The sequence below is a fragment of the Vespula vulgaris genome, chromosome 7 (assembly GCF_905475345.1).
Source record: "Vespula vulgaris chromosome 7, iyVesVulg1.1, whole genome shotgun sequence".
NCBI lineage: Eukaryota > Metazoa > Arthropoda > Insecta > Hymenoptera > Vespidae > Vespula > Vespula vulgaris.
In genome coordinates, this window is record NC_066592.1 from 4,350,232 (window position 1) to 4,373,515 (window position 23,284).

The 23,284-nt window shown below is 37.4% G+C and overlaps 1 protein-coding gene across 1 annotated transcript in view; it reads right to left on the bottom strand.

The window, feature by feature from the left end:
- Window positions 1–23,284, bottom strand: part of LOC127064969 (homeobox protein dve-1) — a 47,169-nt gene that overhangs the window by 2,839 nt on the left and 21,046 nt on the right. Inside the window, exons 3-4 of the mRNA XM_050996690.1 lie at window positions 3,543–3,685; window positions 2,970–3,272 (exon numbers count right to left, since the gene is read on the bottom strand). Of these exons, the coding sequence (XP_050852647.1) occupies window positions 2,970–3,272; window positions 3,543–3,685 (446 nt within the window). The remainder of the gene's footprint in view (window positions 1–2,969; window positions 3,273–3,542; window positions 3,686–23,284) is intronic.

Genomic DNA, 23,284 nt, shown 5'->3' on the forward strand with positions numbered 1-23,284 from the left:
TTATGGAAAAGTTCGGAGTCGTAGGAAGTAGTACGGAGAGTGTGCCTTATCTGTGGGATGATTTATAAGAACAAACAGGCTCCGCGAGGTGAGGATCAAGCAACTCGACGAAGTCTTAATAAACGAGGTAATCCATTCCGTATTCCTGACGCATCGTGCCGTCATTTTACAAATCATAACGATCGAATTGATCTTAAATTGAAATATTTTATGATCGTCAAACAGGCAAATTTCTTTTTATTTTATTTTCTTTCCTCTCTCAAAAATACTACAAGCATAGAATGTAACATAACGTAAATAAGTATTATTTAAAACCGTGCATGTTGAATGTGATTTATACAACGCTTGTTTTTTCGATATGATTCAGCGATATATTTTCGAGCGAACACTTAACGTCGGATTGATATATCAATCAAGCAGCTAAGAATTGTGCATGGCCTTGCTTCGTTCGGTATGAACTATTCGTCTAAGTACAACGTCTTCAAGTTTACATTCGCGATATGAAAATTGCGTAATATGAGGGTCATAATTTCAAGCGACTTTTTCACAGCGAATTTGTAAAATTCTCTTCGTATTTCGTGTAGATATACGGTATCAATTGGATACTTAGGAGAATTCTTCGAATTACGGATTGTTTGTCATAAATTCCAACGATGACGAAAACGAAAAATAACAAATATTCTCGAGAAAGTCTTATTATTTAATTGTACTAGCAATAGCAACGATAAGATTACCTTTAATCAGATCTATTGCAATTACCTAAGAGTATATACTTAGGAATATTTATTACTTAAAGTAAATTTTTAAGAAAGATTTAAATAATATATATATATATATATATATATATATATATATATATATATATATGTATGTATGTATTACGAGTCATCATGAAATGTTTGTTGGTAGCCTCTGTTTGCTCAAAAGAAAAAAAAAAAAGAAAATGATGAAAGACTACCAATTAACCTTGTAATTAAAATAGACGCCAAACGACACGTCTTTAATCCATTATTACAAACTGACAGCAAAACATTGAATCTTCATCCATGAGTTTTACAACGGCGCACTTAATCATTCAGTCAGGTTAAAGCGGTGTAGATTGGTAAAGGCGTCATTGGCCAGACAGTCGTCGTAGACTTCTCCTCAGAAGATTTGAGAAATCGTTCGGTAAACAGTCATCGTCGTTCTTCGTCTTCGTCGTCGTCGTCGTCGTCGTTGTCGTCGTTGTTCAAAAACGTAGCAAGTGGCTTATCTGAGACTATACGAGTAGCTGCGCTTCTCTTCGAGCCTGATTTACACGTATTTATTATTCGCGAAGGATGACGCAGTTGGTGATGTCTGTCAGCTGATCCCGTCGAGGTACGGGCCAGTAGTAAATCAATCGCCTTTAAATCCGAGAACAAACACACGTACGAAGAACGAATTCGTGATTTTGTCAACAATAGGTATCACCAGAGGGCTAACGCGATTACTCCAGGCGGCGATGGTGAAGGCTTACGAAAGTAGGTGGAAAATTTACTGGAGACAATACGTTTGATTAAAATTTTGACGTTGGGCGATATGAACGATATGAAAAATAAATTTATCAAACGACTCGATCGTAGATATGTATAATAAAATATAATAGAAAACTTAGGAAATGATGTGCTTGACAACGACGTTAGATTTCGCCAAGAGTATCAATTTTTTTTTAGCTAAGTATCAATGAAGCCTAGTATTACTGAGTATTATTTTTTCTTTTTTTTCCTCCAAGAAGAAAGTTAATCATCAGTCTTCTTAATGCATTCTACTTTAGTAAAATCATTACGTTGAAATTCGAAATAGAGTCTAACGTCTTTTACTCGATGAATCCTCGAGTAGGAATCGTTGTCAGATTAAAGCAAATCTATAAGAGACGAAGGTTCTCCATCACGGTCGTTCGCCATTAGCCAACGGGCCGAAATACGAGCGGGTAACGTCTGCCAGGGAAAATTGGTAATCATAGACCACCGCGAGCGGCATTAAAGTTCGGGGATGGGTGGGTAGCAGGATCTTCAAAGAGAGTGCACTTAGATAATACCGGTTCGTCGAGTAAGCGAAAGAGAGGGAGAGAGAGAGAGAGAGAGAGAGAAGGGTGGTAGAAGGGTGGCTACCCTGTGCCGATATCGAAGGGGCTTTTGATGAAGGCTGCGAATTTGGTTGAGTAAAGGGTAATCCTATCACACGCTATAAGATCTTCTACTGTCGAGAAAGCACGATCGCGAAGCGTTCTCCTTTTCCGGTTGACGTATTGTGGATGATCGCTTTCGTTGCTGGAAAAAGGATGGAAAGGAAAAGAAAAAAAAGAAGAGAAAAAAAGAAAAAAAAAGAAAAAGAAAAGAAAGAACTCGAAAAGACAATTTTCTTTGGTATCGATCTAACCTCGACTTCTTAGAATTTCAACGTTCTTTCTCTTGGGAAGATAACTCTTGCAAAAGATCCATGTATATTCAATAGCTTGCAGAAGTACTCGCGATCGTTATTCTTTCGAAAGAAAGAAAAAGAAAAAAAAGAAAACGAAAAGAGAGAGAGAGAGAGAGAGAGAGAGAGAGGAAAAAGAAAAAAGAAAAGAGGGTCAGGGCCTTTTATCGAGACGAATTTTCGATCGGCGACACGGAACCAAGAGAACATTTATTTAAGGCGAGGATCAGCCGGTGCGAGACTCCAACGGCGAAGATTACCAGCGTGGTTCTACCAAGGAGGAACAAGAGTACCAAAGAGGAGGACTTCTTAATGAGATTAAAGCGCCACGAAGGCAAACACTCTCCGGGCTAGATTTACATTTTATACATTTTTAAGTGCTCCTCGTGGTGGCTCTTTACAAGTCGACCTTGAGAATCGTTTTGTCTTTTTCTTTCTCTCACTCTCTCTCTCTCTCTCTCTCTCTCTCTCTTTTTGTTCCTCCCCATTTTTCAAGATTTTATTTAACGAAAGAGACTTAGATTCCTTACCTCGTCCAAAGGACATCCTGCGGATACGAGAAGCGCATGACTATGAAGTAAAAGCAGCCTGAGCAATTTATTTCTGACTTCGGCTGCTGGACTAGGAGGTGGTGGTCTCGATCTGTAAACCTGAATCTTCAAGGTTGCTACCGAAGTAAGTTCCGCAAGGATATCGCCAACGGTTAAAAGTGGACCTTCAGCTACTTTTTCCATCGGCAGCGGTTTCCAGTTTCTTATCACTATGCTACCTCTTGCGCTGGGTATCAAATCGCTCGAGTAACCCAGCCGGACCAATGCCTCGCCGACTAAATCCTAAAACAATAAATATCAACGTCGATCTTATATAATTGTCTTTTTAAACGTTGATTTTAACGCTGACCACGTCATTTTTAAAGCAATTAAGACGAGAGATGATAATTTAGTGCATAGCAAATTTCGATTTAAAATATATTATGACAATCGAACGAATCTTGCGAAACAAACAATATTTTCATTATCTCTAAATGATTTTAATTATTACTATTAAACTTTAGCAAAGATTAGTTAATTTTTCATAAGTAAGTATCTTTTAAAAAAAATTACCTGAAAGGGCATCGCAACCGGTATGATTACATAAGAATCAGTCTCGATCTGAGGTCTTCGCCAATTTTCACGTGCATTGCTCGCATGACTCTCGACGATGTTATGAATAGTCTCGACGACGCAATGAACCGGAAGATTTTTCGCTGGAACAAAGAAAATTGAAAAATCGATGAGAACTGGAAAAAAATTAAGACAACAAAGGGATAACTGAAAAGGACCGAAAGGAAAAGCCGCTTTCGTAATTCGCGTTGGCTACCCCGACACCAAGACGTTTTCACCAGTACAATGGGCATCGACATCGACATTGGAGAATCGTGATATTTGAGATGATTCGCGGAGTTGAAGATCGCCAAGAGATGTCTAACTCCGATGTTAAGCATATGCAGATCCACTCGTCTAACCCGAGACAATGGAAGCTGGGCGATGGCACAATAGCTACGATCCTTGTGTAACCCTGACTTAAGTCCCAGAGTCTCTATCCCACTTCAGATCATAATCCCAGATTTCTCCGAAACCGAGAAAATGGAGAAAGAGAGAGAGAGAGAGAGAGAGAGAGAAAGGAAGGATGAAAAGGAAGAAGAGAGAGAAAATAGTGCTTTACCAGGTCCAATTCGCATAATACCAAATCTCTTAGAGTACGCTTTCAATATCCACGGATTTTGATTATCTTAAATGCTTTTTAAACGCCGAATTTATTACCCTTTAACTATTCTTTTCTTACGATCAGCGAAGAAGCATATCTCTCTTTATTTCTTTTCTTTTTCTTTTCTCTTTTTTGTATACGTGTACGTTTATTTAATAATTTATTTATAATCGATATTAAACGCCAAATGTCAATGTATAAAGAGACCAGAGAGCTCGAGACGGCTGGATTGATGGCCAATGGCTCCTCGATGCAAGGTGTTAAGTCTCCAGTGAAGATAACCGAGAAAGGATTTACTACCTGGCACCACTATATTAGATATTAATGCCTCTAAACTTCCATCTAATACGGTCGGACATCATAGAGAAGGTCTTCTCTCTCTCTCTCTCATCTACACCCTACGTTGCATAAGACAGGTCGTACCTAGAGGGATGCTGTAGGCTGACCGGTGGCCACCTTAATCCAGGGACGTACAGTTTTCATTAAGGTGCCCGGTCCTTGCGTCGTCTTTGTACCGGGATCAGCTGGTTTAAGGTGGGCTTTTACGCCACAGGGTTTAGTCGCGGTAGACCGTATTACGCGGTCTGTTTATTAGCAACGTTTCGTATCTTACGATTCACCGTGCCACGTGACTCGTCCTGTTAAAGAACGATCTTTGTAGCTTTATTCTCAACGTGGTTACCTAGTTAAGAAAGGCATTGCTAAGAATGAGAAGTTGCTTGAATGAGTATTTAACTTTTGCCAATTCGTTTATATGATGCAATGCAATAACGAGCAATGAAATCTTGCACGTTCTAATCATTGTTGTTATATAATATTTCTTTCTTGCTCTCTTTCTGTCTTTTTTTCTGGTTCATGCAGAGATAAATTTAAATATTTATTTATAAGTTATATCAGTAAGCTGATCGGTTATATTAATTTATGATACAGTATATAAATGAGGAACAAAGTCGAATTGTCTAAAAAGTTGTTGTCTTAAAAGACGAATGACAGAATCATGAAAAGGAAAGTCCAAAAAGAGGGCGAAGATGGAAAGAAAGTGGCAGCTAACTCATCCGCGAAATCTTTAATCTCTGCAACGGCAAAGACATTTCTCATTTCTGGTGCAGGTCCTATCTAACTTCCGGTTATCTCCCCGTTCGCCTCGCAAACTGAGAGGAAGGAACTGGCACGTCGGAAGAAGCGTCAAGCAAGCTTCTCGTCTTTGACAGTTTTCGCTGGATGATAAGATTCATCGGAAGGACCCTCGAAGGAAGAAGAAGAAGAAGAAGAAGAAGAGATCGAGACAAGACCGAGTTTGAGACGGCGATAATATATTTTTTTTTCCCTTTTTCTGGGTCAATTATTAAGATCGAGTTTTTGCTAGAGTTATAAGCGTTTGTAATTTCTTTTTCTTTTTCTGTTTTATTTCACTCATTTATTCTATTATTTATTCTTTTTCATTACTTTAATCTTGACATCTGCAAAATTAATTTTCTTGTCTTGAAATTATATAAATTTGAATTTTTATTTTATTCTATATTATGCAAATTTTTATTCATCAGATGATTACTTTTACAATTCAACTTTTTGATAATCTTTTATTCTATCAATTTTACGTATTTTATCTACCAGTCAAACAGGTTATTAATTACTAGTTGCTACTAATAATTTCGATTACATTTTAAACCCATATTAAGTTCATACTTTCCTTTTTTATAATAACTATTCAATAGTATCCGTATTCGATATTTTTTTCTTTTTAATCATTCATTATTAATTTACATTTATGAAACATCAGCTTTTGTAAAATGTAATTTTCTCTCTTTCTCTCTCTCTCTCTCTCTTTCTCTCATTCTCTTGTCCATCGGGGAACTCGAAACTTTAATGACAACGAGATAACGAAAAGAATGGGAAAGGAACGTTCGAAAATACAGAAAATCCCTGTAGAATATCGCATTGGCATGTGTTCCAACCGACGAGCATAACGCAAAATTAGGGAATTATCCGTGTACGGGCCGTGATCGGTAGGAGAGGAGTACGAATAGGTGAGGATGTGAGAAGAGAAGACGGGGAGAGAAACGATGAAAGGGAGGGGGAGAGGGGTAGTAGAAGGAACGGGAGGGAGGAGGGAAAGCGCGCGCATAATTTTGTAATGGAATTAATTAAGGCGATTAAAATTTAATTAAATCTCTGCGCGCATCGTGCGCTATATTTGCGATTTATTAAATATTCAATTAAAACCGCGAAACGGTCGCATTATTTTCAAACACGCACTTCCGGTTAAGAGTGAGAGAAAGAGAGAGAGAGAGAGAGAACGAGGGAGAAAGAGAAAGAGAGGAATAGGACGAGAAAGAGAGTAACAGCAAAACTAATCGATTCTCCATCGAGACTTCTTTCGCTACATTTTTTCTTTTTTCTTTCATCTTTTTCTTTTTCTTTTTTTTTCTTCTTCTTTTACTCGATGAACGGGAAATGAAAGAAATTCGTGCCGATTCGTCGAAAGAACGAGTGACTCTTTAAATGCTGTCTCTCTCTCTCTCTCTCTCTCTCTCTCTCTCTCTCTCTGTCTCTCTTTCTCTCTTCCACTCTTTCGCTGATAAATTAACGGCTCCCTGCTCGCTTTCAGTTCTCGGTGCTTCACGGATGTGAGATAAAAAAGTTGGAACATATTTTTCGACAACCCCGCGTCCGAGTTCGCGGTGGGCCATCCCCAACGATAATGGCTTCTTCTTTTTAATGTGAACGAGTGAATACAGAAGAGATACAGATAGAGAAAGAGAGAGAGAGAGGGGTGAGAAAGGAAGGATGGGAGAGAAAGAGAAAGTGAAGTGGAAGATACTTTCTGAGAATATTTTTCTTTCTGTGTCTTCGAGCATCGTTTCCGCATAAGGCAGATGATTTCTTTTATCGGTCAGATTAGTTCGTAGTCTTCCTAAATCATAAGAAAAAAAGAAGGAAAATTCGATTGGGAATAACGTTGAAGTTAGCATGATTATCTACCGACGTATGACTACTAGTAAGTGTTATTTATAGAATTAATATAGCATACATGCTTTGAACGAGCTTATCTCTCAAACGGGCGATACTGTTAGGGATTAGTTGGACTTTCATGGCTGGTTAATAACGGTGATTATGTAAAAGATCGATTCTGAGATGATGACGATGATGAGAAATGTAGAGAGGGAGAGACGGAGAGAGCAAGATTGTGAAATAGTCAAACGTGTAGATCATACATATATACATATGTATATCGATTATTTTTCATCTTCTATCTTTTATTTTTATTTCTATATTATATTTTCTTTATTTATTTATAAATATATTTTCATTAATTATTACATTTAAATATCTTTTTAATCTATCGTCACATTTCGATATATTATTTATATAAAGTATAATCGATGACACATCAACTTATTATTGATTTTATATATTCATGCTTAAATGATTTGGATTTATTATTTTAATGAGTGGTTATAACTAATTCAATCGATTGGATCATTCGTGCGAGTTCTCGTTCCTCTTTTCCCGACCGGACGTTGTTCCGAATGAGGAAAAGTGTCATGCAAATGAGTAAAAGAAAGAGAGAGGGAGAGAGAGAGAGAGAGAGAAAGAGGGAAAGAGAGATAGACACAGTACGCGCGGGACCTCGATCCTAAGGTTTCTTCTTCGTCTTCGTGACTCGGTAATCCAAGACGATACCAGCTATAATCTCTCGAAATCGAATCAGCCGGTCGGTATAACGAAGCCTCAGCCCAAGACGAGACATTAGCCATACTCTTCCTTTTTATCGATATCTCTTTTTGCTTTCAGTTCAATGATCAATTCATATGTCAAATTTCATTTTTCATTTTTCTCGAATACTATCGCTAAAATGATCATTATTATTGATATCCTTATGATCATCTCATTATTTTTATTTATATTATAATTAAAAAATATATATATCTACATTCGATATTAATTCAGAAATTTATTATTGCTATTATTGAAATTTTTTCAACAATTTTGACATTATACATTATTTTTATTTTTCGAGAATAAACTTGGAGATAAGTAAACATATTGAATACATATGTTCATTGATGAAAGAAATTAAGAGATTAATTAAAGCATCAAATACGAAGTGTATAGAGGAGAAGGAAGGGTGTATGAAGAAGAAGGAAAGTGTGGGTGGTTTCGGTATCACGGGCTGATCCGGCGGATGTCGGCCTTTACAGATAAGGACCCAACTCTTTCGACGCGTTTATCTGCCTCGTGTTCTCTCTCTCTCTCTCTCTCTCTCTCTCTCTCTCTCCCTCTCCCTCTCTCTCTCTTTCTCTCTCTCTGTTTCTCTTTCTCTCTCTTTTGCATGTGTGTTCTACATTTCTTTCCTTCTCAATGATTTCCCCTTTTCATCGTTCGTTACATTAACATATGTTCCTATGTGTTTCCTAACGAGCTATTCTTCGTTTCTCTTTTTTATTCTAAAAATCCTGACATATAGATAATGGTAAAAATAAGTATTGATCTCGTACAATTTCTTACTTTTCAACAAATTTCCGACGTTTCTAAGATACTTAATTTTCAATTAGAATTTAAAAAAAGTGGAAATTAAATGGAAAATACGTTTGTATGAATCGTATAGATCATTTTTATTTTTCGTCCAATCCATTTATGAAATTGGATTGATAAAAAATAATACATCTTATATATCTGGACATAAAATACTTTGATCTATTATATATATATAGATATATTATAAACTAGACGATCTAATGCTCTGTCAAAAAAAAAAAGTAGATGCCCGTCTGAAAGCTCGATTAATTGAAATAAGATAATCTCCAATGGATTATTACTTGTATGTTGAATCGTTATCGCTAAACCGATGAAACCTCATCTAACGATATGCAATAGCTCTGATAACTATATCTGATCTTATTTTTATCAATCGTATCTGTACCCCATGTTCCCTTCCCGCTACCGTTCCTAAATGACACTTTCGGTTAAATTTTTCCTTATATTAATCAAACACGTAATATGAAATCAGATCATAAAAGCGTAGATGTAATAACGTCTAACGAATTATATGATATTAAAATATATTAGATGATTAATAAAAAATGAAAAGTGATAATAAAAAATATATTATCATTTTATCAAATGTATCAAAAGAATTTTTTTTCTAAATATCAATTAGAAATATTATAAAACACAATGTGCAAAATAAAATTTAATTAATTATACAACATTGGCAGAATAATAAAAAAGCGTATCATAGGTTTATGATATTATTCTATTTTATATAAGCATTAATAGAATATTCAAAAGAAAAAAGATATATATATTCTTTTTTATATTAATAAAAATATACGTAAAGAGAGAAAGTAGGAAAAATTGTTAATTCATTATATACTTTTATCGAGCGTTACTGTACAATAGATTAAAATCATATCGATATATGCCAACAAAATATTATTTTGATCGTATTGTTATTCACATGATTGTTACTCGAAATAATAGTAGATACGATCGAGATGGATATTTTCAATGACGAAGTGGTTGGATATAATCAAAGAGCTCGATGTTAGAGTCGTTGTATTCATTTCGTTGATATCGAGTTAACACACAACTCAGGATTGATTCAGGATGACGCGAGGAAACTCGCTTCGTGTTACGTTCGCGTGCGTCCAATGGTCGTCCCGTTAAGCTCGCGTGCGATTTAAGCTCCGCCCGGGTAGAGGAGCTAAGCTCGAACGCGGACGAAAGCACTAGATAAGACGTACCTAATGAGATAACATTACAGCCGGTGTAACTTATAAGATCACCGGCCACGCGACGAAACCTTCTAAATCCGAGCATTAGCCCATTCTTAGCGACATAATCACGCATCGCGGGGAACAAATTTATCTTCCTCGTTTCCAAACTTATTTATTTTAATTTATTATATCTATATTATTCCGATAAAAGTTCACTTATAGATATAATATTATTGAAAAAGTTAAGCGCACTCGTCGTTTGTATATTACGAACTTTTACGCGATCGTTTGTTATCTTTTTTTTTATTTTTTCCTTTTTTTTTCTTTGTAATTAAATTGAATTAACAATTAGTACGGGGATTATCGTATCGTCCAAATGAATATAATATTATTTAATATTTTCTCATTGAAAAATTATAAATGAGATTAAAACATTTCATCGGATAAAAAATTAATGTAATTAACGGAGAAAACGTGTGTCGACAAATTTATCACTCTCGTTAATACGAAAAGATTTTATTCGATCTTCGTATTGTAAATGATCTGTTATTGAAAAATATGCACGAATATACATGTACATACATATATTCTGAAATAGATCTAATGTATATTGAAAATGATTAATATACTTCATATTATCGATCCATCCTCTCGCTTACGAGTGTGTTTGTGTATACGGCCGTTTGTTTGTATACATATGAAGAAGATAAGAAATGTTATTATCCCTATCCATCGAAATGTCTTAGAGGCTAAATACTTTGAAATCCTCCGAGAGGTATGCTCGCCTATGATTTACTTGATTTCCGAGATCGCTCACGCTCGTGCTTTCTTAAGAACGCGCGCATTCGAGCGCGTAGGAGAGTAGCAAGGGTGAAAACTTGCCCTAAGACGCTTAGAGAGTAAGCTCTTATACAAGGCAGAGAATAAGAGACAAAGAGAGAGAGAGAGAGAGAGAGAGAGAAAGGAAAAGCGAGAAGGAGGACGCATCTTTCTCTCTCTCTCTCTTTCTCTCTCTCACTCCTTCTCTTTTCTCTTCCTTATCGAAAACGTGAACGCGTCTACCCATATATATGTAAACACACTCACACACATTCACAACAGCTGTTCGATGTAGATATAGATCGTGAAGCGTTCGCGCGTCCCATACGCATCGAAGATTAAAATTACTTTGGTAAACTGCGTTCGCGAAGGAACGATATAAGGAGGAAAAGGGTTACGTCTCGAAGAGATAGAGAGAGAGAGAGAGAGAGAGAGAGAGAGAGTGAAAGAGGTATAGAGAAGATAGGAAGAAGAAGAGGGAGAACGAACGTCTCGTAAATTTCTCGGCTAAGAAGCTTAATTTGGATTTTCGGTAACGAGTTATTGCGAACGCGAACTCGTTGTCGGGGGATGATTTAGAGATGGTAAGAGACGAGAAGGAAGAAGGAAGCATGGGGGAGGTGAGAGGGTGGGGTGCAGGAGGGTGGTAGGTAGAGGACAGCTACGACGTCCATTAGTTCATCGTTCGTCCAAAGAGATAGCACGGATTATTCATCGAACGTAGCGCGTCCTTGTTTGTATCCTGAAAGCGAAGGACACGATCCTTTTCTTGAAGAAATCGAAGAAGCTTCGGAGGTTGGACGACGTCTTTCTAGATCGGCGCACGTGAGTCGGGATCGTGGCTTGACAACCTGATTTAGGAACGACGAAATCCTTAGAAGGAAGAAGATGTGTATATATATATATATATATATATATAGAGAGAGAGAGAGAGAGAAGGCTGATCCTTCCGGCGACTAGAGAGTCCTGTAGAATGACGTAGTAATCTCAAGGGAGAGCCTTAGCCTTAGCTTAAGCCATAAGGGTTTGCATACAGCCGTGTGTATGCGCGAGCATCCTTAAAACACGGATATACGTGCGCAATACGAACGCTTCTAATCCGCGAGGGCTTCCAACGCAAAACCTGAACCACCTCATCCCCCAGACGCAACCCCTCCGACGGCACTCTCCCTATCGTCCATCCGTCCAAGGAATACGTCGGATTTAGCTATTCCACTTGCTCGGACGGATCTCAAATATTTAGGGAGATCGAAGGCCGACTTGCGTACGGAACTTTGAGTTCAAAGGAGGAGTAGGTGGAGCTCTGAAGGAGAAGGTGAGCTCTCAAGGATTATCCTTGAATCTGGAGAGAATGTTCTACGATGCTACGGGATATCTTTGAAACAAAGATCTCTCAGATCTTCATCGATAATCTCAAAAAGTTATGTTAACAGATCAAATGCATTTGGGTATATAGTTTTTGTTAATATATATATATATAAATTGAGTTATATTTTTAATGATTAATCATTGCGATTATTAATGAACGATTTAATCGATAATGATGTTACTCTATTGTGGCATTTTGAATGAAGAAGGAGAATTATAGAGAAGTGACCGAAGTAAGTAAAGGTGAAGGCAGCCACGAATGCGTAGATAGCGCGATAGAAGGGTAAAGGCCAGGGGGAAGGGTAAAAGGGGAGGGTTAAAGGGCTCCTTAGCGGAGATCTTAAGCAAATCCAGCGTGAAATCGCATCAGAGCATCCCCTTGCCAAAACCACCACTTACTCCTACCATCCTTGGATCGCTCTATCCCTTTCCTGTCTTGTCTTTCTACGTTTCTCTATCTTTCACTCTCTCACCTTGGATAACTTCTTTCTAAATCTTATTCGCTCCTGCTTGGGAACTTACATGGAAGAATAGGGTAGAATACTTCGTGGTTATGCGAATTACGAGACGGTATTAAATTGTTTTCGATGTATAGAATTTGAAATTAAAAATATCATATGATATTATATTTATTAAAGCGCAAGAGATATTTATAGAGAGATATCTATTGAAATATAAAAAAGAGAAAAAGAATTGTGTTAATTAACTATTGTACTTTGCTTTCATGCTGATGTAATTATCTCTCGGAATAAATATACACGCGATTTAGATGAGTTTTATAATTATCGCGACAATTATTTCGTTATAATTAATTCAGAACGCGGATGACAAATTATTTAAGGATATGCTACATTTATAATAGAATTGAAAAAAGTAAAAAAAAAAAAAGAAAATTAAACAAAATAAAACAATACAAATAGGATCGGAACGATTAATCTTAATTCTCTCAATTGCTCGAAATTTTTAACGGGATATTCTAAGTATATTTACTTCGGTGACTCGCGCTCAATCATATATGCAGAAGATCGATCGATAACTTCTATGAAAATAATTCCTCGTAATGCGTTTGACGTTGATCTCATCGCGATAATTTCTCTTATTAGATTTGAATTTATCTTTCGACTCGAACTCGATTTCGATTATGTTAAAAGACGATCGAGAGGATCGTATGTTAGGAGAGAAAGAAGGATATTTAAAACGCGTTAAAGTAAGATACTCTTCTCTCTTTCTACTTCTATATAGAGAACAAGTCCAAAGAGATTCTAACCATGGTACGAATCGTTGTGTATCTCGCGATTTCCATGAAGTGGAATGCCGAAGAAGAGGGGGAAGATTCGTAAGCTTATCTCGATTTTTGGTCGTCACGGTTTGGCTGAGAGGGAAGGCAAAGCTTTTGACGATCTGACAGACGTAAGCCGACAATTACTCAATGCTCGTTTCTCCGTATCTCTCGCGGACTTTCTTTCCTTCCTCCAGCCATCTTTCGTTTCTTCATCTCCCTCCTTCCCTATTTTCGTATCTTATTCCTTCGTCCTCGATCTCACTTCGTCCGTTAGACTTTCTCGCTTCTCTTAATCAAAACGTTGAGAAAGAGTGAGAACGAGAGGCATCAAGGGAAGTGGTGGTATTCTTTGAAGAAGAGAAAGAGAGAAAGGAAGAAAGAAAGAAAGAAAGAAAGAAAGAAAGAAAGAAAGGAAAGAGAGAAAAGACATTAAAAGACGAGGGTGAGGAAGAGAGAGAGAAAGAGAGAGCGGACTCTCGTATCTCGGCCTCGAAATAGAGTACTAGTCGACGAGGGAAAGATAAGGCTCCCCCTCGGCGATGCTCTCTTTCTTCCAGCACGTTATAGGATCTCACGTCTCTAAGCGTCTTCTATTATTACAATGTGTTCGTCTCCGATGTCTTGTTACGAATTTTTTTCTTCTCTTTTGTCTTTTTTTATTTTTCTTTTTTTTTACTCAGATTCTTCTTGATTAGATACGTCAGATATAAGAAAACGTCGAACTTTTGAAACTGATAGTTTTCCTTTCGAAACGCTATCTACGTTTTATATCTACATATATAATACGTTTATTAGTTTTTCTTTTTTCTTTCTCACGATTTTTAAATAACGGCTTGAGAATCGAGAAGAATTCATTCGGATTAAGCTCGATATTTAGCTCTTATGGGAAGAGAAGAGCGTCGTCGTTGAAGGCGTCGTACGTACACGCAAGAGGCACGAACTAGATATCTTTCTCTCTCTCTCTCTCTCTTTTTCTCTGGTTCTCTTTCTCTCTCTCTTGCTCTGCGTGAATACATCCAGGTGAATACATAATGTGTAATCCTCGGGGTATGCGGACTCGGCATCTTAGGCTAATCTTGTTAGGCGTACTAAGCCTTCGGCTGACCCTATAGAGCAGACTTTTAATCCCTTAACACGCTACGCGCAGCTCCAAGATTTTGCATAAGAAAGAAATAGGATTGCCAGTGCAAGTCGAACGCGAGCAGACGTCTTTCTTTCTTTCTTTTTCCTTCTCTCTATTTATCTCATTCTTTCTCGCGCTCTCTCTCTCTCTCTCTCTCTCTCTCTCTCTCTCTCTCTCTCTCTCTCTCTCTCTCTCTTTCTCTCTCTCCCTTTTCCTCTCATCGATTACGCGAGACGTAAGAATGAAAGAGCACGTTACTCTCGCAGCTTCCTTTATCTTGAGTTGTTCAATCGAGACGCGTTGATCGATTCCCGGAGGACGAATTGATCGTTGCTACAAGCCCTATAAATAATGATTAATTATTCTCGACAACGACGCGAATGCGTCGACCCAAAAAAGAAAGAGAGCGAGAGAGAGAGAGAGAGAGAGAGAGAGAGAGAGAGCTACATTTTTATTACTACGTAATAAATAACAACATTGACACAACAACGAACTACAAAATTTGTTTGGACGGAATCTGCTTCTGACATTTTTTCTTTCCTTCTTTTTCTTTTATCTTTATCTTTATTTTTAGATCCTCGATGTATCTTCTTCCATCTATATGTGACGTTTGTTACAATGCTCAAAGAGAAATATTTTGTTTTAAATGGAAAAAGGGAAAGAAAGAGTCTTGATTCTACTTGTTGAAAAAATGACAATTGAGTGTAATATCTGGTCAAGAAGGATTAATTCAATTTTTCAAAAGAATATACATTTCCTTAACGAATAACGAAGTCTTAATGAATAAAGTCTGGAAAAGATTACTCTCGGTGAAAGAATAGAAAAAGTCTTTTGGAAAAGCAATGAATATCCTTCGCGTACCTTAAAAAGAACTATACGAACTAAACGAATTATACTTTTTTCGACTATACGAACAAAAGTACACACACGTATGCTCGTTTAATACTGTGTCATCGTACAAGAGTAAAAAACTATGCGATAATGTTTTATCGTGTAATTAAATGAAAACGTTATGGCATTTGAAAGCTCGAAGAAGAATGTTCCTTAAGAACGTTTTCCTAAGATCGACACTCATTAAATAATATATACAATGTTCATCTTTAAATAATAGTTGATTGCATTGTGCTTTGCATATTTTGTTCAATAATTGAAGGAATTAATTATGATTAGAAACCAGTTGAATTTATTGTCAGAAAACAATTGACTGACCGAAGTATAATATATGAATAAAGAGAAGATCTGCTCATTCAATATTGATTATTATTATAAAATTTTGATTATTATCGATTCGTGTCACACCGATTTTCTATCCAAAGAGAGAGAAAGAGAGAGAGAGAGAGAGAGAGAGAGAGAAAGGGAGAAAGAGTAAGAACAAAAGAAAATAACAATAGAGATATAGAAAATAAGATTAAGAAGAAAAGGAAAAACAAAAAAAAGAGTATAGATAGAAAAATAAAAGAAAGAGATAGATTTTTTCGATACGTCCGAAATGCAACCCTTAGCGACATATCACCTGTTCGGGCTTGCGTTCGCGCTTTCGCATGGCTGAAAGAGGAGAAAGATAAATCGAAAGCAGGATGCAGAGGCGTGGATTTTCGCCGAGGTCGACGTAGCGGTGATACGCACACAGTTTCTCTTCTACGCTCGATGACGTAGTATACAATGTTTCAAAGAGAGAGAGAGAGAGAGAGAGAGAGAGGGAGAGAGAGAGAGAGAGAGAGAGAGAGAGAGAAAGATAGATAGATATGTAGTGAGTGAATATATATATGTGTGCGTATGTGTGAATGAGAGAAAGAGAGAGAGGGAGAGAGAGAGCCCGAGGCCATAGGGGTTTCCAGGGGATCGCTGTATACCTACACGCATCATAATACATGTCCGAGTTAATGCCACTCACACATCGCTTCTACCTTCGAGGATTATCCTTCGGGGATATTTTTGATCGTGCAATAATCCCTAATACGATTTACACGGCTCGTGCTCGCAGGGACGTACGCACTATTTGCCGGCAGCCATCGCGATTCACTTTGTGCATCGTACTAGATCGTACTAGTTGTTCGATCTACTACTCTTCCTTCTTCTCCTCCGTTCTCCGACGATCCATCATTAACGATCTTCCTAAAGCGATCGACGAGAGACAGAACTTGAGACTGGCTAATTACCCGAAGACGATTTAAAAGTAACGTAGTAATTATCGAATAGCTTCGAAATGCAACGTCGAGTTCGCGGAGTCGATTAAAGTAATTTCGATTAAAGAGAGAAGTAAATAGAATGGATCGATTATATCGTGGTCTAAATAAGAAATAGACCGGGATTAATTTTGGATTATACTTATAGATCAATAAATCCAAATGAGAGGGAGATAGGGAGAGAAAGGAATAGATTTTTTACTAATGTCGCACATATTGAATAAGGATACGAGAAAAAGAATATGAATATTATTTGATATTTTAATAAAAATATACGGGTGTGTATTATGTGATATATCGGAAAGGAAAAGAACTGATAAGAGTAAGTAAGCTGAATGAAATAAATCGAAGTGGAAACGAAGTCAATCTGCAAAAAAAGAAAAAAAGAAAAAAAGAAACTGAGAATGTAATTCTAGACGAATATAAGAAGAATGAAAAAAAGATGCAGATATGTAAGTGCATACATGGATCAGTGCAATGAACACGAAGTTAAATAAGAATCACGAGGATGACGTGAGTGCAGATAATTAAATAATTAATTCATTATTACTGCTCTTAGGGAACAAGGAAAAAAAATTAAAGAATATAAAAAAGAAAAAAGAAAGAAAGATAGAAGAAGAGAGAACGAAGAAAGGAAAGGTAAAGTAAAAGAAAAATACAAAAGAGAGAGAGAGAGCAAGAGAAAAATGATGCACCGTGGGTCGAGTAATAAAAATTCAACGATTGGATTAAATCGAGTAGCATAATCGTTCGCTTGATTTCAAGAGTAAGAAAGAAAGAGAGAAAGAGAAATAAAGAGAATGGTTAAACGACGAACGCTCGTCGACGGACGAGCATCGGATAAAGATAAGCGCGTATGGACCCTTCGTCTTCCTCTCAACTCTCTCTCTTTCTTTCTCTCTCTCTCTCTCTCTCTCTCTCTCTCTCTCTCTCTCTGTGTTCACTCACACCCCGATCTCTTCGCCTTCTTTCTTTCTTTCTCCTCGGCAGCTGAAGATTAAGCCAACAGCCGTGGGCGCTGACCCATGAAGATAACCACCGACGACGATGACGACGGTAACGTATTCCTAAAGCCAGCCTGATCGGTGCATCGTGCTCGCGTATGCACACACACGTATACACTCTTGCCACTTCTAAGCCTAAGAGGTTTTTTTTTTATCAACCCCTATAGTCGTCGTCATCGTCGTCGTCGTCGTCGTCGTCGTCGTTATACTGGACATATTGGCTTTGTTACACACCACGTCTTGCCTATCCGTCTTTCCGTTCGATCGTTTGTCCGGACCGTTTGCTTTCGGATTTCAACTTTCAAGCTCAGCCCGCAAGTTCGTTGCACTTTGATCCAAGATCGGAGCGGAGAGTCAGCGGGCGGATAACGAAAGTGGAAAATGTATATCTCGAATAGAAGATGCAAAGCCAAGGGCAGTGATCCCGCTTTCAGCTTTGTTTCCTTATGAACGAGCAAGGGTAACGAGCAGTTTAACTACATCTCTCTCTCTCTCTCTCTCTTTCTTTCTTTCTTTGTTTTACTTTTCCTCTTTCTTTTTGAATTTCTCATTCACTTATTTTGAACGTACGCATTCATTTCGAAGCCTCATTGATCCTTGTTAACTTTGTTAAGACATAACCGGTTAGTGTATATTCGATTCTAGGTCGTTCGATATACAACAACAATAACAACAACAACAGCAGCAGCAACAGCAACGGCAAGAGAAACAATAACAATAACAACAACAGATTTAAGAACAGAGAGGAAGAGAGAACGATAACGTTTGACGCAGTTACTAGAGGGGTTTGAGAGAGGCAGAGAGGGGAGAAAGAGATTAAGAGAGAAAGTGTGAAATTCCACTTGCGCTTGGCGAGTCGGTCTGACCTCGTTTCGAAAGTGCTACGAGAGATAAGCTTGGCAAGATGGTTATCTCGCATGCTTTAGCTTCCACCGTGTGTTATCGGGGACGTCACGAGTGTCTTCTTTCTTCCTTTCTTTCTTTCTTTCTTTTCTTTCACTCGAGAAAAATACACGAAATGCGTGTGATACTGGTTGGTCAAAAAAAAAAGATAAATAAAAGAGGTGAAAAGGCAAAAAAAAAGGAAAAGAAAACTGAAAGAAAGAAAAAAAAACAAAAACCTTTGGATACAGTAACTTTGGAAAAATATAACGAAAAGCCGACGGGAGACCCAACGACAAAAAAGCACGAACGAAAGTGCATGCGTGTGCGTGCGCCCGAGTATAGTGTTACGAAAGTGCGCTTTTAATCCTCCAGCTAAAAATCAATAGCGCGCCCCTTTGCCGGCTAAAACCTCCCTCGGGATAAGCCCACGCTCTGCTATCGTAGTTAAATAAATCCCGGATCAAAGGATGAGTCCTAACTCCTCTCTCTTTCCTTCTCTCTCTCTCTCTCCCTCTCTCTCTCTCCCTCTCTCACCCTCTATACTTCTCTCTTTCTCCCTCTTCCCCTCATTCACTTGGTCTTTTTCTCTCTCTCTCATTCTCCTTCGTTCTTTCTCTCTCTCTCTCTCTCTCTCTCTCTCTACCTCTCTTTCTCTCTTTTGCTCTATCTATCCGTCTACCTTTCTTCGTCTCCCTTTTTTCATGCACGCATCTTTCTCCACTCGCCTCTTCGAATTACCGACTGACCCGTCCCCATCCTAAACCCTCACTCCCAGCCAGGATTACTCCCAAGATCATAAATTATGAATCTTAACCAGGTCGATCCGGAGGGAAATTATTTCCCCTCCTTTCTTTCGTTCTTTCTTCTCCTCTCCTTTTTATCAATAATTTTATTGTATAATATTTTACGTTCTCTCCAGTGACATTTACCCTTTTTGATATCTCTGTTTCTTTTTCTTTTCTTTTTTTACAATAAATTTTGTTACTTTTAACAGCATGTATCGCTATAATAATCTCAATATCATTATCATTACTGTATTATCATAATTATATTAGTCGTTAATTTCTTTCTTTAAAAATCTTATTTAGATACTGCCGCATTCACAATATCTTATTAAAAGTAATTCAATGGGTGTGCAAAATAAAATATAAACTCGTATTTAATATGCCAGAAGAAACTTCATTCACATAATTCGTTTAGAGACCATGTTCTCTCTGAGTTTTACTTAGTCCGTGCTTTTAAATTTTATATAATTTTTTATTATATTTTATTTATACAATTTCATCGTTCTGTTCTTATTCCGTTCTTCGTGATCTTTATTATTTCATCAGCCTCATTCGTTACCTCATTCTTAACCCGTAGGTAATCTTTTGTAATTCTTGACTGCATTTATTCCGATGCACCGGCTCTTTCCTATACCGGTTTCAGGTCATAAAAATAAATTTTATTCTCTATCCTTTTCTCTCTATCCTCTCCCTCCACCATCGTCACTACCACCACCGTCACTACCATCACCACCACCACAACCGTCACAAAGGTCCGATAGCTAAGCAGGAAGATAGAGATTTGCGAGGGATCCCCATTCGACGGAATTAAGATCCCGTTCCGCCTTTTTTTGCTGCGCCTTTCTCTCTGTTCTTTCCTTCTTATATCCTTTTGTTGCTTCTTCGAAATGTTTTCTGCGTGTTCGTGAATTGCCGCGCTCGTACTTTCCCCTCAACTTTCCTTCGAACTTTCATAGCGCAGCGCGAGCTTTAATCTCGGATTATTTTCAATCGCTTCGAGAATCGAGGATTAATTTAAAATAAAGTCGACTTCTTCTTCTTCTTCTTCTTCTTCTTTGCTTCTTCCATTTTACGAGAATAAACTGCATTAAGACCGTATTTTTTTTCGAATTTCTCGAATTTACCAACCATTCGAATAAAATCGTTTAGAATCTTTGGATTTTTAAAAATATTTCTTAGATTGCTTAGATTCAATTAAGTATGAAGATATTAAACTCATCGAAAGAAAACAGTTATATTTACTTCCATGTTAATAATAAATTAAAAATAAATTATTTCAAAATAATTCATATAATTAAAAAATATCGTACAGTCTAGACAAAAATTCTTTATGAATTTCGATAGAGAATTTTTATTATTTATATCTAGCCTATTTAATCATCCTATGAACAATCATTATCCTTATTGTCGCATAATGCTATATTTTAAATTCTTGAAGGAAAAATATCTGAAATAAGAAATATCGAAAATCCTCGAACAAAGTTAAAAAAGCCGAGATATTTAACAAGGACGAATATGTGCAATCAGGATAAAACGTAGATATTCTCGTGGGAGTCGATCGAGCACGCAAGGATAAGCGAATCCTTAGGTCAGCAGGAAAGCATGAAAGGAACCGAAAGCATTCGGTTCCTTCTAGGATCGCTTTGCCATCTCGCCGATATTTCCGTTGAATTCGAAGGGCTTTCGGTAACAGGACCTTATGGGGTAAGGATGATCAGGAACGCGCGCGCGCGCGTACCCTAGAGAAAGGACGATCGTGGACAAGAATGGAGCTTGATCCTGGATTTAGAACGGAGTTTAGGGGGTTTGTTACCAGGAGTTTATGAATCTTTACGGTGTCCGTTCGTGTTTCACGATCGCGTTCTTCAAGGACTCCTCTCCGAGAGAGTCCCGTATCCTTGTAAAATTAAATTCTGCTATAACAAAGTGAAATCCTTCGTAAATTTTCAATTATTTTTAATCATGTATTATATTCTTTACTTTTTCAAAAGAAGTAAATAAACAATTAAATCTTAAAAATACCATAAAAATACGTAGTCAATTTCATTCGTTATGGGAGACGTTAACGACGAGATATAACTTGTTCGATTACTCTCATCGATCCTTTCATTTACGATTATTTCTTAATAGCGTGAAATTCAAGATGGAAAGGTAATGGATGAGACAAGAATCGCACTCATGTACGATTAAACTTATCCATCTCGTTCTCGGATTTATCCAGATTTGGTAGGATTTTTCCTATCAGGACTACATAAATGAGTTTCCCTTGGGTCTCCCACGATTCCTGGTGTCTCCTCCTCAGTGTCAACAAGCAATAGGTTTAGTGACGAGACGAGAAAGAAGAAGAATTTTCGCGGATCCTTCGATGTCCTGGCATCCTGGTAACCCGAAGACCGTATATCCTCAGCTAAATCGCCGATGGCTAGATGAAACACGGATCTAGATTATTCGTCGTCAAGCTAATGAATGGCTATCATTATCATCATTGTGATTATCATCATCATCATTGTTATCGTAGTCGTCGTCGTAGAGACGTACATTACGCGTGTCCTGCTATAACCTACGAGTCCAGAAAGCGTGTCGTTCCTACTTCACCATCTTCGTCCTTTCCATTAGGAATGCCAATGGGATCCCACGGGAATGCGGGTAAGGCTACCGTGTGACCTCTCCGTCCCAGGAGAGCAGAAAGTTCGAGGAGCCACGTTTCGAGGAACCACCAAGAGGGTTCTAATCGAACTTTGTCTGAACGGTAGTCTTGTATTTAGGAAAAGGTCTTTAACACCTTCGATAGTATACTTTGCATGAACGTGATTCCTTCGTTAAAAGAAGATATAAGTACCATAGAACTTGTTCATCTTCGTGTCTAATTTTTTAAGGGTAGTTAAGAAAAATTATTAATGCGACTAGACAAGTGTCTATTAAGCCGGTCAAAAGGCTTTTGCAGAGCGCATCAATTACTATACGAATATTATTATATGCATCGGTTCGATCTATTACATAGCAAGAATAGGTATTATTAGCTGCGTGAGAGAGAGAAAGAGTGAGAAAGAGAGTGAAAGAGAGAGGAAGAGAGGGAAAGAGAGGGAAAGAGAGAGAGAGAGAAAGAGAGAGTATAGGCGCTCACCAGACTCATTCATTTATCAGTGAGTGCGATTCGATTAATCAAATAGTTGCGGATTATCTGATTGAAGCCATTGTCCATCGAACAAAGGTGTCAGTGATGATCTAATAGACCAATCGCCATAGAATGGATAATAGAATTAATTAAATTTGTAATACCCTTCCATGTGTGCATATGGATCTCTATCTCTATCTATTCCTCTCTCTTTCTGTCTCTCTTACTCGAAGAGTAATAGACCTGCTATAAGTGTTAATTTTGATGAACGGGTCACTTTTTGACCCATATCGTTATATCTCTTAAATATATTATATTTACCATATATCTGAATTATATGTAGAATTTCATCGGCATGACACAAATTAGAAATAAAATTATTAAACAAAAAAGTATTTAAAAATTGTTATCAGAAGATTAGACAAGTAACAAAAAACTAATAATTAAATAAAAATGTTGTTCGATTGTAAATGATACAAAAATAACGATATATAAAATTGTTTAGCGAAGCAAAGAAAAGAAATGAATAAGGAAAGAAAATATGCAAATTTATTCGAAAAATGTTATAGTCATATTTCTAAAGAATTGACACGCGTAGCTGCGTTAGAAAAAGAGAAGGATCCTTTGACGACGGTAGACGAGGATTGTTTACTCAGCAACTAGGAGAACATCTTGTTGGGTTGGCAAGCAGATGCCATCATTGACGCTGTGGATTCGACCTCGCTACACTAAAGTCAAATAGTCAGTACGGTCAACGTGCATTTGAAAATTCACCCTCATACCCTTGTTAATGATCAGGGTTGCATTTTTGG